Raw genomic sequence first — 14094 nt, forward strand, 5'->3', positions numbered from 1 at the left:
GGAGGGGAAATTCACGAGAAAACTACAGGAGCTGACGGTCACTGTCGCCTGCTGGCCAAAGTAAGACACTGCAGCCACGGTCAGAAAACACTCGGTCCGATCAAGTTTTAAAGGTTCATTCCACCTAAATATGACTGTGTTTACATCTATATATGACTGTGTTCATCTAAATATGACTGTTTACATCTAAATATGACTGTGTTTACATCTAAATATGACTGTGTCTACATCTAAATATGACTGTGTTTACATCTAAATATGACTGTTTACATCTAAATATGACTGTGTCTACATCTAAATATGACTGTGTTTACTGTGACTGTCTACATCTATATATGACTGTGTCTACATCTAAATATGACTGTCTACATCTAAATATGACTGTGTCTACATCTAAATATGACTGTGTTTACATCTAAATATGACTGTGTCTACATCTAAATATGACTGTGTCTACATCTAAATATGACTGTGTCTACATCTAAATATGATACATCCTACTGACTGTGTTTACATCTAAATATTTTGTATTTTACATCTAAATATGACTGTGTTACATCCTAAATATGACTGTGTATTTTACACATCTAAATATGTGTTACATCTAAATATGACTGTTTACATCTAAATATGACTGGTACATCATCTAAATATATTTTGTGTTTACATCTAAATATGACTGTGTCTACATCTAAATATGACTGTGTTTACATCCTAAATATGACTGTGTCTACATCTAAATATGACTGTGTCTACATCCTAAATATGACTGTGTTTACATCTAAATATGACTGTGTCTACATCTAAATATGACTGTGTCTACATCTAAATATGACTGTCTACATCTATATATGACTGTGTCTACATCTAAATATGACTGTTTACATCTAAATATGACTGTGTCTATTGCTGGTGCAACGACGTGACAGTGATCCAGCAGCACTGTTCTCCTGACCTGGAATCTTTCATCATAAACTGCAAACCTTTTTATTCACCCCGTGAGTTTGCTTCATTCATTCTGGTCGGTGTTTACATCCCACCGCACGCCAGCGTGCAGGACGCACAGCGCATGCTCGCCGATCAGATACTGTGTGTGGAGCGGATCAACCCGGACTCTTTAGTTATTGTCCTAGGCGACTTTAACAAAGGAAACCTCACTCGCGAACTCCCCAAGTACAGACAGTTTATTAAATGCCCGACCAGAGAGGAGAACATTCTGGATCACTGTTACACCACAGTCAGGGATGCTTATCACGCCGTCCCCCGTGCTGCACTGGGACACTCTGACCACGTCATGGTCCACCTGATTCCTGCTTACAGGCAGAAACTAAAGCTCTGCAAACCTGTAGTGAGGACATCAAAGAAGTGGACCAGTGAGGCTGTGGAGGATCTACAGGCGTGTTTGGACTCTACTGACTGGGATGTATTCAGGACTGCTACAAACAGTCTGGATGAGTACACAGAGGCTGTGACGTCATACATCAGCTTCTGTGAGGACTGCTGTGTTCCATCATGCACCAGGGTGAGTTACAACAATGACAAACCCTGGTTCTCAGCCAAGCTCAGAAGGTTAAGGTTGGATAAGGAAGAGGCCTTCAGGAGTGGAGACAAAGACAGATTTAAAGAGGCAAAGTACAAGTTTAGCAAGGCGGTGAAAGAGGCTAAACGACTGTACTCTGAGAAGCTCCAACACCAATTCTCAGCCAACGACTCTGCATCTGTCTGGAAAGGGCTTAGGCAGATCACCAACTACAAGCCTAAAGCCCCCCACTCCTTTAACGACCAACGCCTAGCCAACGACCTGAACGAGTTCTACTGCCGCTTTGAAAGACAGAGGGACAGTCCTGAAACCATCCCCCACAACACCTCCCAACTCCCACAGCTCCAGTGTTTCACCTACACCTCCCCCACCTCAGCAGGGGCCTGGGCATCTCCACCAATGCCCACCTTAAAGGTCCCCCCCTCCACGGTCCCCCCCTCCACCTCCCCACCCACCTCAGTGTTGACTCTTTCCATCCACGAGAGGGACGTCAACAAACTCTTCAGGAAACAGAATCCCAGGAAAGCAGCTGGTCCGGATTCTGTCTCCCCATCCAGCTTGAAGCACTGCGCTGATCAGCTGTCTCCAGTGTTCACAGACATTTTCAACACCTCATTGGAGACATGTCACGTGCCAGCCTGCTTCAAGACCTCGACAATAATCCCTGTTCCCAAAAAGCCAAGGACCACAGGACTCAATGACTACAGACCCGTCGCCCTGACCTCTGTGGTTATGAAGTCCTTTGAGCGTCTTGTGCTTTCACACCTGAAAGCCATCACCAACCCCCTCCTGGACCCACAGGTGGGAGGTTGACCAGCTGGTCACTTGGTGCAACCAAAACAACCTAGAGCTCAACGCTCTAAAGACAGTGGAGATGGTCGTGGACTTCAGGAAGAACTCAGCCTCACCTGCACCCATCAACCTCTGTGACTCCACAGTTGACACTGTGGATTCCTTTCGCTTCCTGGGAACTATCATCACCCAGGACCTCAAGTGGGAGCTGAACATCAGCTCTCTCATCAAAAAAGCCCAGCAGAGGATGTACTTCCTGCGGCAGCTGAAGAAATTCAACCTGCCAAAGACAATGATGGTGCACTTCTACTCCTCCATCATTGAGTCCATCCTCACCTCCTCCATCACCATTTGGTACGCTGCTGCCACGGCCAAGGACAAGGGCAGACTGCAGCGTGTCATTCGATCTGCAGAGAAGGTGATCGGCTGCAATCTTCCATCTCTCCAGGACCTGTTCGCCTCCAGAACTCTGAGGCGTGCAGGAAAGATTATGGCTGATCCCTCCCACCCCGGACAGAAACTCTTTGAGTCACTCCCCTCTGGCAGGAGGCTGCGGTCCATCAGGACCAGAACCTCCCGCCACAAGAACAGTTTTTTCCCGTCTGCTACTAGCCTTATCAACAAGGCCCGGAGACCCCCCCCGACACTCTGACTCCTCACACTCCTCCTCTGCCTCTACATGTCACATTATCATTACATCCTTTTTATGCGTTATATTAACGTCATTACTGTGTTCATTACTGTGAACTTTGCACTTTGCACTGTTACTCACTTCTGCCCAGTCATACTGCTCTTTACTGCTCTTTCTGTAGTGCTCTTTTCATCTTTAAAAACATTTATATACTGTGTATATATACGTTTACTGTTCACTTTAGAAAATTTTGTATGCTTGTTATGCGCCAATGACACCAGAACAAATTCCTTGTATGTGCAAATCGTACTTGGCAATAAAGCTCTTCTGATTCTGATTCTGATTCTGATCTAAATATGACTGTGTCTACATCTAAATATGACTGTGTCTAAATCAATCAAGTTTTAAAGGTTCATTCCACCTAATTTAAAACACGATGGCGCCGCGGGTGGTTGCCTCGGTGTGTTGGTGCGCGTTGTTTTGTCTTGTTTTGTGTTTTAACTCCGTTTTTTGCGATTCTACCCGGAGCTCTTTCACCAGAGAAGAGCTCATGAACATCAGGGTAACAACACCAGCGGACTTAGTTCCTACTTTTCTTCTCCCCACACTGGAAATTTTGGACATTCTGGTCAAAGGTGTGCTCACCTTTGTCCACGCAGTGAAACGCCTGAGGAGAGGGAAATGGGCCAGTGCGCTCGTGCGTCTTCACCAGCGCGGATTACGCACATCGCTACCGGGAATATTTCTCTCTAATGTGCGTTCACTGGCAAATAAACTGGATGAATTACAACTGCTGTTGGGAAAAAACAGGGACTTCTATTCATCGGCTGTTTTGTGCTTCACGGAGACGTGGCTGTGTGGATTAATACCGGACTGGCAGGTTTCCAACTCTACAGAGCGGACAGAGACACGGAACTTTCCGGCAAAACCAAAGGTGGAGGAATCTGTTTTTACATCAACAGTGGCTGGTGCAACGACGTGACAGTGATTCAGCAGCACTGTTCTCCTGACCTGGAATCTCTCATCATAAACTGCAAGCCTTTTTATTCACCCCGTGAGTTTGCTTCATTCATTCTGGTCGGTGTTTACATCCCACCGCACGCCAGCGTGCAGGACGCACAGCGCATGGAGCGGATCAACCCAGACTCTCTAGTTATTGTCCTAGGCGACTTTAACAAAGGAAACCTCACTCGCGAACTCCCCAAGTACAGACAGTTTATTAAATGCCCGACCAGAGAGGAGAACATTCTGGATCACTGTTACACCACAGTCAGGGATGCTTATCACGCCGTCCCCCGTGCTGCACTGGGACTCTCTGACCACGTCATGGTCCACCTGATTCCTGCTTACAGGCAGAAACTAAAGCTCTGCAAACCTGTAGTGAGGACATCAAAGAAGTGGACCAGTGAGGCTGTGGAGGATCTACAGGCGTGTTTGGACTCTACTGACTGGGATGTATTCAGGACTGCTACCAACAGTCTGCATGAGTACACAGAGGCTGTGACGTCATACATCAGCTTCTGTGAGGACTGCTGTGTTCCATCATGCACCAGGTTGAGTTACAACAATGACAAACCCTGGTTCTCAGCCAAGCTCAGAAGGTTAAGGTTGGATAAGGAAGAGGCCTTCAGGAGTGGAGACAAAGACAGACTTAAAGAGGCAAAGTACAAGTTTAGCAAGGCGGTGAAAGAAGCTAAACGACTGTACTCTGAGAAGCTCCAACACCAATTCTCAGCCAACGACTCTGCGTCTGTCTGGAAAGGGTCTGGAAAGGGCTTAGGCAGATCCCCAACGACAAGCCTAAAGCCCCCCCACTCCTTTAATGACCAACGCCTAGCCAACGACCTGAACGAGTTCTACTGCTGCTTTGAAAGACAGAGGGACAGTCCTGAAACCATCCCCCACAACACCTCCCAACACCCCCAGCTCCAGTGTTTCACCTACACCTCCCCCACCTCAGCAGGGGCCTGGGCATCTCCACCAATGCCCACCTTAAAGGTCCCCCCCTCCACCTCCACCTCAGTGTTGACTCTTTCCATCCATGAGAGGGACGTTAACAAACTCTTCAGGAAACAGAATCCAGGAAAGCAGCTGGTCTGGATTCTGTCTCCCCATCCAGCTTGAAGCACTGCGCTGATCAGCTGTCTCCAGTGTTCACAGACATTTTCAACACCTCATTGGAGACATGTCACGTGCCAGCCTGCTTCAAGACCTCGACAATAATCCCTGTTCCCAAAAAGCCAAGGACCACAGGACTCAATGACTACAGACCCGTCGCCCTGACCTCTGTGGTTATGAAGTCCTTTGAGCGTCTTGTGCTTTCACACCTGAAAGCCATCACCAACCCCCTCCTGGACCCACTGCAGTTTGCCTACAGAGGCAAACTTTTGGCAAGAAAGTTGAGACACTGTGGGAAACCGCACTCATAGCTCTCTAGCTAAGCTCTGTGGAATGGTCATTAATGCCTGAAAGGCTGTAAAGAAGTGGTTCGCACGTATTGGGAGAGCCCCTATTCCAGCAAAGTGTGGGAGGTAGTATTGACAGTGACCAAACTTGAAAATGCATTCCATGATCCCCCTACGTCATCCCGCTACATCGTCAGACACCGTTAGACGGGGAATAAAGATGAAAGTCTGGGGCGTGGTATTCAGTTGTCCAGAGCACTGCATGCTGACATTGTGGCAGATCTGTCGACGGATGGATTGCGCTTCACGGCCCTCCACGGCCCTCAGGGGCCACCCAAGAAAACTTGGGCATTTGGTTATTGCGCATTTCCACCGGCTCTACTCGCCTCGCCTCGCCACGCCACGGTTTAAGTAGCGTTTCCACTAGCATAGTTCCAGGTACTATTGCTATGGTACCACTAGCATGGTACCAGGAAGTTCAAAAGGAGGAGGAAAGAGGAAGGAGAGAGACACACAGAATGCGCAGCCAGCAGCAGGGGGAACCCTCCCTTTTCCGTCCCCCCCATAGATGATTTGCGATCAGCTGCAGCTTAAGTTTTATTTCGTTGGAGGTTACCGGCAGTCCTGTTTTCGGGTTTTGATCTCAAAGTATCTGTTTATCTTTTAGCGCTGGGTCGCTCGGCCCATTGCTGGGTTGGCCCAGACGCTACCTGTTTTTTATTCTTCTTGCCGGGACCTCCTTCGTTCCCTATTTTTGTCAATGACAACCTTTGTTAAATTAATTAACACCTTTTATGTGAGACTTGGCTGTGGCGTCCCTTATGTTCGGTCTCCTGCGAGCCATGCTTCATTCTTGAAAGTAGGCCATAATTGCATATTATATATTGCACACAGGCGCTGTCTAACCAGGGCTCACCAGATCCTCACTGACCACACCCACCCCCACCATGGACTGTTCTCCCTGCTGGCGTCTGGCAGGAGGTTCCGCAGCATCCGCTGCAGAACAAACCGACTCAAGAACAGTTTCTTTCCGCTGGCCATCAGACTGCTAAATTCCAAATAACAATTTAGCAGTCACTTTGGCTTTTAAAATCCTTTGTTCAGATTGACCTCAGTGACACAAAGTGACCACACAAGACAGCAGAGGACCAGCAGCTCCTGTGTCCCCGCAAGCTAAAATAACTGATTTTGGTTTGGTGTGGGAGAGTGAGTGGTTTACAAACTTCAGTTTCTGACCAATTCCAACTACCTGAAACTTTAAGGAGCCTCTCCAGCACCACACGCTGTCAAAAACCCCAAACTTATCCAGGACCTTTAAATCCAGAATTATATACAAACACATGATCAGAAAGTCTACAATCAAATATCTATATACATAGATACTTTATTCATCTCACAGAAATTCACACATATATATATATATATATATATATATATATATATATATATATATATATATACAAATCTATATATATATATATACATATACGTATATATATATATATATATATATATATATATATATATATATATATATATATATATAATACTATATAATATAATATACACATATTCCTTCATGAATATTGCCTCGGGTTAGAGAGTCATGAGTCGAGTGCAGCTTTAATTAAAATCTAAAAACTTTATTCTGTGTTCTATTGAAGTGGGAGTGGCCATCGTGGAATCATTCCAACTACAACTGGAATGCAGCAGAGAACAAACGTTTCGGTTTTGTTGAGTTTCCATTTTCAGTCTCCTTCCCTTGAGTTACCACCGTAACGGTACAGTCAGGGTGGAGCTTAAACACTGCATGTCACTTCCCTGTGACTGGTGTTTCTTTCACGTCCTCGGTCTGTCCTCAAAGACTGACTGTGTCTTGTTGGGCGTCATCCATCGCCCCCACACTCCGCCCACACCACTGTTCTCAGTCCAAACACAAGCCTGAACTGCACCATGATGGAAACATGACAGAGAGGCTGCCTGGTCCTCAGCTCACCGCAGAGTCAGCTGATCACCACAGCCAGCTGTCCAGGTGCTGGACGCAGTAACAGGACTGTTCTAAGATGGCCGACAGCTCGCGGTAACTGCGTTCCCTCCAGGTGGGGAGCAGCCTTTCGTTGTTGAGGGCCTGCAGCTTTGGTGTTCCCTCTCGCAGGACATTGTAGAGACACGGCCACCGGTGCTGGATCCTCAGCCGGGTCTTCCGGTCCAGCGTGATGCCGCGGACGATCTTCTTGGCTCGGAGCTCGCGCAGAGCAGGAAGCTTCAGGCGGCTGAAGACCAGACCTCGACTGGGAGACACGTCCAGGAATTCCAGAGACTGAGACTCCAGAGTGTAGGAGATCCCCAGGTTCCTCAGTGGTACCAGGACATGCAGTGTCAGCGACCTGAGGTTGGGCAGGGCTTTGGTTAGCGTGTGCAGTGTGGACGGCGTCACGCCTTTGAAGACCCAGAAGTATTTGAGCTCGAGGACTCGCAGCTGCTGGAACTGAGCGAGCAGCGACACCGACGTGTCTGACCAGTCGAAGTGGAGACGCATCCTGGAGACTCGAGGGCAGCTCTGGGTGAGTTTGGTCAGCAGGTTCTGGAAACTGATGACCTGTCCAATCACAGCAAAGACAAGAACAAGGAAGGAAGATGCAGCTTTAATTTTGAAATGTTAACGCTACAGTCCCTGACTGTCAGAACCTTTGATGATCTTTTGGTAACTTGTAGCTATAATTCTTCAGCTTGTCTTCTAACTAATTTCTAACTGTAATATTTTAACTATGGTTTGGCTAACCTGCTGTGTGTTAGCATGCCCCTCCCCCCCCCGCGACAGTTCAGTTCGGGTTTTTGTTTTTTTCCCTTTTCCATTAGGAACAGAAACAAAAGAACCCTTCACCTAGGGGTAGTACCACAGTAAGGTACGGTCAGGGCGGTGCTAGACCCACGACAGAACCAACTTAGCACCGCCTCTTTGTGGAGTTCTAGCTCCTGATTGGATGAAGAGGACTTACAGTCAGAGATCAGAGTAAAACACTGACCTGATCCATCTTGGTGATGCTGTCCTGGTGTGAGCTGGAACTCGGGTGGACCCGGAGGTCCAGAGGCTCCAGGAGTGTGAAGGTCCAGTTCAGGTCCAGGTGGCTGAGGTCTCTGCAGTGGACATTGTCCAGCAGGTGGCTCAGCAGCTCCCCCCACTGGTTGCAGTGGTCCCCAAGGTCGAAGCTGGCCTTGAGCGTGAGCAGACTGGCCCGGCGGGAGATGAGGTGGTGGGTGTAATGGTGGACCCAGGCTTTCCAGCGCTCAAACTCACGGTTGGAAACCAGCAGCCCCTCCTGACCCAGGTGGAAGACGCCGCGGCGGGAATAGTCGGCCACTCGCCACAGCTTCCAGGAGCGGACGAGACGACTCCAGCTCAGACTCACTAGTGCGCAGCTGCACTTGTCCACCTCGTTCAGGAAGGACAGCACGTGCAGCTGACACTCCACCGGCAGGAAGTGGAACGGGAAGACGTCGTCCGCTGCTTTCCTGCGACTGCTCACAGGAACCAGCGGCCTCTTCCGTGGCGACATGGCGACAGAGGAAGTAAGAACAGTCACTGGTAGAGGTCAGAGGTCAGCGGCAGCACCTAGAGATTTCTGCTCCCACATAAATGACTCGAGTCTGGAGAAGTTTCAAGAAAACACATCATTGTTATCGTTGTTATTATTGTTATTAGTTAGTTTGTTGTTCATCAACAACAGTCACATGACACATCGGTTAGTTTGTTAAGAATCACACTGCTGTGTGGAAGGATCACCTGTGTGGGGAGGGGTTTCAGTGAGGGGAGGAGTTTATTTCAGGCCCAGGTGTGTTCAGCCATATTCTGTTTGTTGAAGAAAACTCAGGTTTGTATTGAGGACACTGCAGTGAGACATTCAACAAGATTCTCGTGAGTCATGTTCACATTGATTTTAATACATTCATACACTAGTGTGTGTGTGTTGTTAACTTGTTGTTAAATAATCGCTACATTCATGGATTTAAGAAGGGTTTACGATATCTGCGTCATGTCCACGCGCCTTTATCTCACTGTGAGACAGACTTTTGTAAAGCACGCACACGCACGCACACACACGCACGCACACGCACACACACACACACACACACACTGCTGCCTCCATCTTTCATGAAGACTTAACTAAGTGACACAAAGTGACCACACGAGGCAGCAGAGGACCAGCAGCTCCATGATGGTCACGTGACACACATCTGGTCACTGTTATCGCGACATTGGTGTTATGAAGTTAGCTTCTCAGTTAACGTACAAACACTTTCCCACATTAACTGTGTTACTGTCATTATTGTAATTATAAAGTGAACAAAAAATAAGTATATTTACCTTTTAGTTAAACATGCTTGGACCTCGGTTAAAGGCTAACCTGCTAGCAGCTAACAGGAGCAGACAAAGGAGCTTTCTTTCTTTATTTATTTAACGCTTTTGACCGCGCGCTGGTTCATGAATGTGTGGATAGATGTCGTTTATTATCTGTAATAAACCGTGAAAACGCTCACATTAACGACACAAAACAAACAAATACACGGAGAAACCGCAGCTCGCAGTAGTTTAGCTGCTCAGCACTCGAACAGCTGAGCTTTGTTATGGTTGTGGCTCGGTGCTGATGACGTCATCAAAATGAGCCCGGGGGTGTGTTTTGCGCACCGGCGCTGTACCAGCGGGCGGGGTTAACACTCAAACTTTAGGAGCGAATAAATAATGACATAAACTGCGAGCTTTTCTGTTGTTCTCCTGGATTTAAACATGGAGGGAGGAAGAGCGCCCCCTATGGCAAAGTGCTGTTTGTTTTCATGTAGATTTGTGAGGCATTCTTTGAAAGTTAGTTTGATAAATAATGACATGTTTAAAGTAGGAGGGGACACAAAGAGGAATTATTATATTATTAATAATGTTAAATAAAACCTTTGTAGAGGAAGAACAGATGGTGTCGTTCATTTCTCTACACTTTTAATGTTTACCATGGTTGTTTCTTGTACATATTTAATTCTCTTTCATTATTTCTACTTTTCTACAGCGTTGTGATTTGTGACTGCTGTAACACCGCAAATCTCTTAATGTATGTATTAATATTCTTATATTTTATTAATATTTTTGTCTTATTTATATTCTTATCTTGCTCCAGTTGTGGTAATGATGATGTTTTTCCACCAGCAGGTGTCACTGTGGAGTTACCGGAGTGTCTCGCGTCTCCTTCATCAAATGCTGACGCAGCACTTTCCCTCACATGTCGATCACGTGTCCACCTGTGGGCGTGGCTACGGGAAAAAACAAAATTCCAGGACAAACAAACAAATAATTATTGATTGGAGAACATGTGAGTGTGACGTCATTCTTTAATTTTCCTGCAGCTTCTTCTCGTTATTTATGTGTGTGTGTGTGTGTGTGCATGCACATGTATATATGTATGTGTATATATGTACATATGTGTGTTTATGTATATATATATATGTATATATATATATATGCATATACAGTATATGCATATATATATATATATATATAAACATGTGTGTGTATAAATATGTGTGTATATACATATATGCGTGTATATATACATATATGTGTGTATATATACATACATTTATTCACATTATTAGATTTACGATGTAAAATCAAACTTTATTTAAATGAAACCTTTCATTAAAAAACATATAAAACACGTGATCGTCGTTTGTTGACGCCGGAACGTTCAAATGTGACACATGTTCATGTTGCGTTCACGGTTTTGATTGTTGCGTTTTAAAAGTTTTGATTATTTGTTGAAAATGGCTGAAAAAATGTAGACGTTCGGGATTTAAACCCTGTGTGAAGATGATGTTGACATAATAACAATAATAACTAGTAAATTCAACGGAAGTCGCAGTGATTTTATCATATTTTCCTGGTTTTCCGTGAATCAGATGTGTCCGACGGCCCATGAAGGCAGCACCTTGTTTATTTACGTTCCGCGAGGGAATGTCCCGGCCAGCCAATCAGAGAGACGAAGGGTCACGGGCGTGTCATGTGACCACTCCCCCTGCCTGCCGTGTCCCCGCCCACAGACGTGTAAACGGGCGCGTAGCTCAGACTCGGTTCATTCGTCTCCTCCTCCTCCTCCGCTTCTGCTGCACGAACTGATCCACGAGGACAAAAGAGACAAAATAAAGACTCAAACACACCGCAGTGACTCTGTAAACCCGACATCAAACAGAGGGGCGGGGTCGTCCAGCTTCTTCCTCCATTTTCTCTTCTGTGTCCTTTAAAAAAATAAACCATGAAAACCAAATTCATCCACGGGGTTTCCTCGTCTCGCTCCATGTCGCTGGGGCTCGCGGTCACGGAGAACGAGCTGCAGGTGCAGCCTGACGCCCGCGAGCACGAGTGGAAGGAGCCGCAGCGGCCCGAGCCGCAGGCCGAGCCGGACACCCGGCAGAGGGCGTGTCTGTGGTGCAGGGAGTTTCTTCACGGAGCGTGGAAGAGCGTGGACGAGAGCGACTTCCACATCGCCGTCATCAGGTACACGGCGTTCACGCGCCTCCTTCTCACAACTAACTCTTTCATGGAAATTAAAGGGATAGTTCATGTGGCGTGAGGTCACGTGGTTTAGCGCCCCCTGCTGCTGAGAACCAGACAGGAAACGGAAGTTTGTAAAGAACTCACTCTCCCACAGCAACCCCATCACAGGAGCTGTTGATCCACTGCTGCTTTTGAAATGTCAGTGACTCAATGTGACCACACGAGGCAGCAGAGGACCAGCAGCTCGACTCACTGATTTACTCTGTGAGCTTTGGTGTGGGAGAGTGAGTGAGTGAGTGAGTGAGAGTTCTGTCATTTTTCAGCTGATGAAAATCTTTAGCTGCAGCCTTAATAATAACAATAATATTAATATTAACAATAATAATAACTATAATAATAGGACACTTTTCTGCAGAGGAGGTCTGAGCAACAAGCTCTTCCTGTGCAGTCTCTCTGACAGCGTGGACACAGTTGGGGACGAGCCGAGGAGCGTCCTGCTCCGTCTCTACGGCGCCATCCTGCAGGTGAGTGCCACGTCTCACACACACACACGACAAAGCTCACAGAGTAAATCAGTGATTTTAGCTGCTGGTCCTCTGCTGCCTCGTGTGGTCACATTGTGTCACTGAGTTAAGTCTAAATTAAAGATATGAAGACATTTGAACTCAGTGATGGAGGCAGCAGTGTGTGTGTGTGTGTGTGTGTGTGTGTGTCTGTCACATGGTGATGCCCCCCATGGTTCTGTACATGCATGTGTTCTGTGTCGTAGGACAAACCTTCCCCAAAGGAACAAAGTCTTGAGCTCACTAGTTCCTAGGTGAACTTCTCCAAACATGACGGTACAGTATGAGATCTGTGACGTGTCCACACACACACACACACACACACACACACACACACACACACTCTGCTGTCCACAGACACCGCGGGGTCAGCGTGGGGTCAAAGCTCATCCTGTTGTTGTGAGTGAGACACGAGGAAGAGGACGTGACTCTTCTTCACTGATTGGCTGTTTGACCTCTGACCTCTCCACTGACCTCTACAGGCTGCAAACATAGCAGCACTTTGGTTACGAGGGAGTGATTTTATTTACGACTCATATCGTACAAGTGTTTATCGCGATGTTAGCGTATTATCGGCCTCTGCACATTTACGACACAGTGACGTCCTCGCTCGCTCACTCGCTGACGTGCATGGATGAGTTTAGTTCATGTGTTCATCATGATGTCTTCATTAAGTATTGACTACAGTCTGTGTCTCACCAGCACATGAGCCGTTAGCTTTTATTGCTCCTTTAAAAACGCCGTGTCCTTCGCCGTGGCAACGGCTGCTGCCGTGTCATCAAAAGCCCGACATGAGTCAGGAAGTCTGAGCGCTCAGGAACTAATGACTCAACAGAGGGAACAGTGTTTCTGGGGACGTGTGAGGACATGTGGGGACATGCTATGGTAACACCTGTCGTCCACAGCTTTACAAACACTTTTATAAAAACAAATGTTCCACATGTGATTTTATGATTTGTCTCTGCTTCAGGAACTACAACCCCGTCACAATAAAAGCATCTGTGTGGAACTCAAACCCCGTCTACAGATCCTCTCATGTCTACATGTCCTCTCATGTCCACATGTCCTCAGTGTCTGTGAACTGGTTCTGTACGGTCTGCTGTGGCGGCGTGGTGGACAGGTGGGTGTTGGCGCTGATGTGCAGCCTCACAGGTGTTTATGGACACTCTTGTCTTTGTCTCTTGTTGACAGATGTCCTGCAATAAAGGAGACACCCGACTGTCCAACAAAGAAAATCACGTCCAGGTGAGTGACCTGACGTCTGTCCACTGACCTTTGTCTCTGTGTGACACACACACACACACACAGTTGGATGAACAGGAAGTCTCATGTCTGACTCTGTGTGATGGGGGGCGTGTCCACACGGCCGTAGACTGAAAGAACAGCTGATGCTGAGGCTCCACCCCCCCCCAAGCTTATCTCACTGTTGTGTGTGAGTGATGGACACCACCAGAGATTATTCTCCAGAGCTGAGTCAGTGTCACATGACAGTGAGGTGACGAGGTCAAAGGTCACACACACACAAAACATATTGATGACACATTTACAAGGTTCATTGAACGCATCAACACACTGACCTCTGCATTATTTTATTAATATTTGACAGATTGTGTGTGTGTGTGTGT

General features: G+C 46.8%; 2 protein-coding genes across 10 annotated transcripts; one reads left to right on the top strand and one right to left on the bottom strand.

The window, feature by feature from the left end:
• Positions 1-6990: 6990 nt before the first annotated feature.
• On the bottom strand, positions 6991-11399 carry si:dkey-12e7.1 (uncharacterized protein LOC557553 homolog). Of its 5 annotated transcripts, none has more exons than XM_044036795.1 (5): positions 11341-11399; positions 10584-10666; positions 9153-9218; positions 8395-9016; positions 6991-7967 (listed from the first exon to the last, which is right to left on the bottom strand). In XM_044036795.1, the coding sequence occupies exons 4-5, from the start codon at positions 8923-8925 to the stop codon at positions 7380-7382; spliced, it is 1119 nt and encodes a 372-aa protein (XP_043892730.1). In that variant the 5' UTR covers positions 8926-9016; positions 9153-9218; positions 10584-10666; positions 11341-11399; the 3' UTR covers positions 6991-7379. The 5 variants fall into 5 exon arrangements, with proteins under 5 accessions (XP_043892730.1, XP_043892728.1, XP_043892729.1 ...); XM_044036793.1 differs by having other exon boundaries at positions 9153-9256; XM_044036794.1 differs by lacking the exons at positions 10584-10666; positions 11341-11399 and adding an exon at positions 9735-10571.
• A 265-nt stretch (positions 11400-11664) lies between these two features.
• LOC122776324 (choline kinase alpha-like) lies at positions 11665-14088 on the top strand. Of its 5 annotated transcripts, none has more exons than XR_006361203.1 (4): positions 11665-11906; positions 12322-12430; positions 12676-13589; positions 13661-14088. XR_006361203.1 is itself a non-coding variant. In XM_044036799.1 (4 exons), exons 1-3 carry the CDS (start codon positions 11665-11667, stop codon positions 12721-12723), a joined length of 399 nt encoding a protein of 132 aa, XP_043892734.1. In that variant the 3' UTR covers positions 12724-12745; positions 13661-14088. The 5 variants fall into 5 exon arrangements, 3 of the variants coding, with proteins under 3 accessions (XP_043892734.1, XP_043892733.1, XP_043892732.1); XR_006361202.1 differs by having other exon boundaries at positions 12676-13354; positions 13440-14088; XM_044036799.1 differs by having other exon boundaries at positions 12676-12745.
• Positions 14089-14094: the final 6 nt, after the last annotated feature.

This window comes from Solea senegalensis, linkage group LG10, assembly GCF_019176455.1.
Source record: "Solea senegalensis isolate Sse05_10M linkage group LG10, IFAPA_SoseM_1, whole genome shotgun sequence".
NCBI lineage: Eukaryota > Metazoa > Chordata > Actinopteri > Pleuronectiformes > Soleidae > Solea > Solea senegalensis.

Bases quoted from the DNA above. Each gene is read 5' to 3' on its own strand.
- LOC122776324 (XM_044036797.1), top strand. From the start codon at position 11,665: ATGAAAACCAAATTCATCCACGGGGTTTCCTCGTCTCGCTCCATGTCG. The intron at 11,907-12,321 runs GTACACGGCGTT...ACTTTTCTGCAG, and splicing joins TTCCACATCGCCGTCATCAG to AGGAGGTCTGAGCAACAAGC. The intron at 12,431-13,660 runs GTGAGTGCCACG...TCTTGTTGACAG, and splicing joins TCTACGGCGCCATCCTGCAG to ATGTCCTGCAATAAAGGAGA.
- si:dkey-12e7.1 (XM_044036795.1), bottom strand. From the start codon at position 8,925: ATGTCGCCACGGAAGAGGCCGCTGGTTCCTGTGAGCAGTCGCAGGAAA. The intron at 7,968-8,394 runs GTCAGTGTTTTA...GTGATTGGACAG, and splicing joins GCATCACCAAGATGGATCAG to GTCATCAGTTTCCAGAACCT.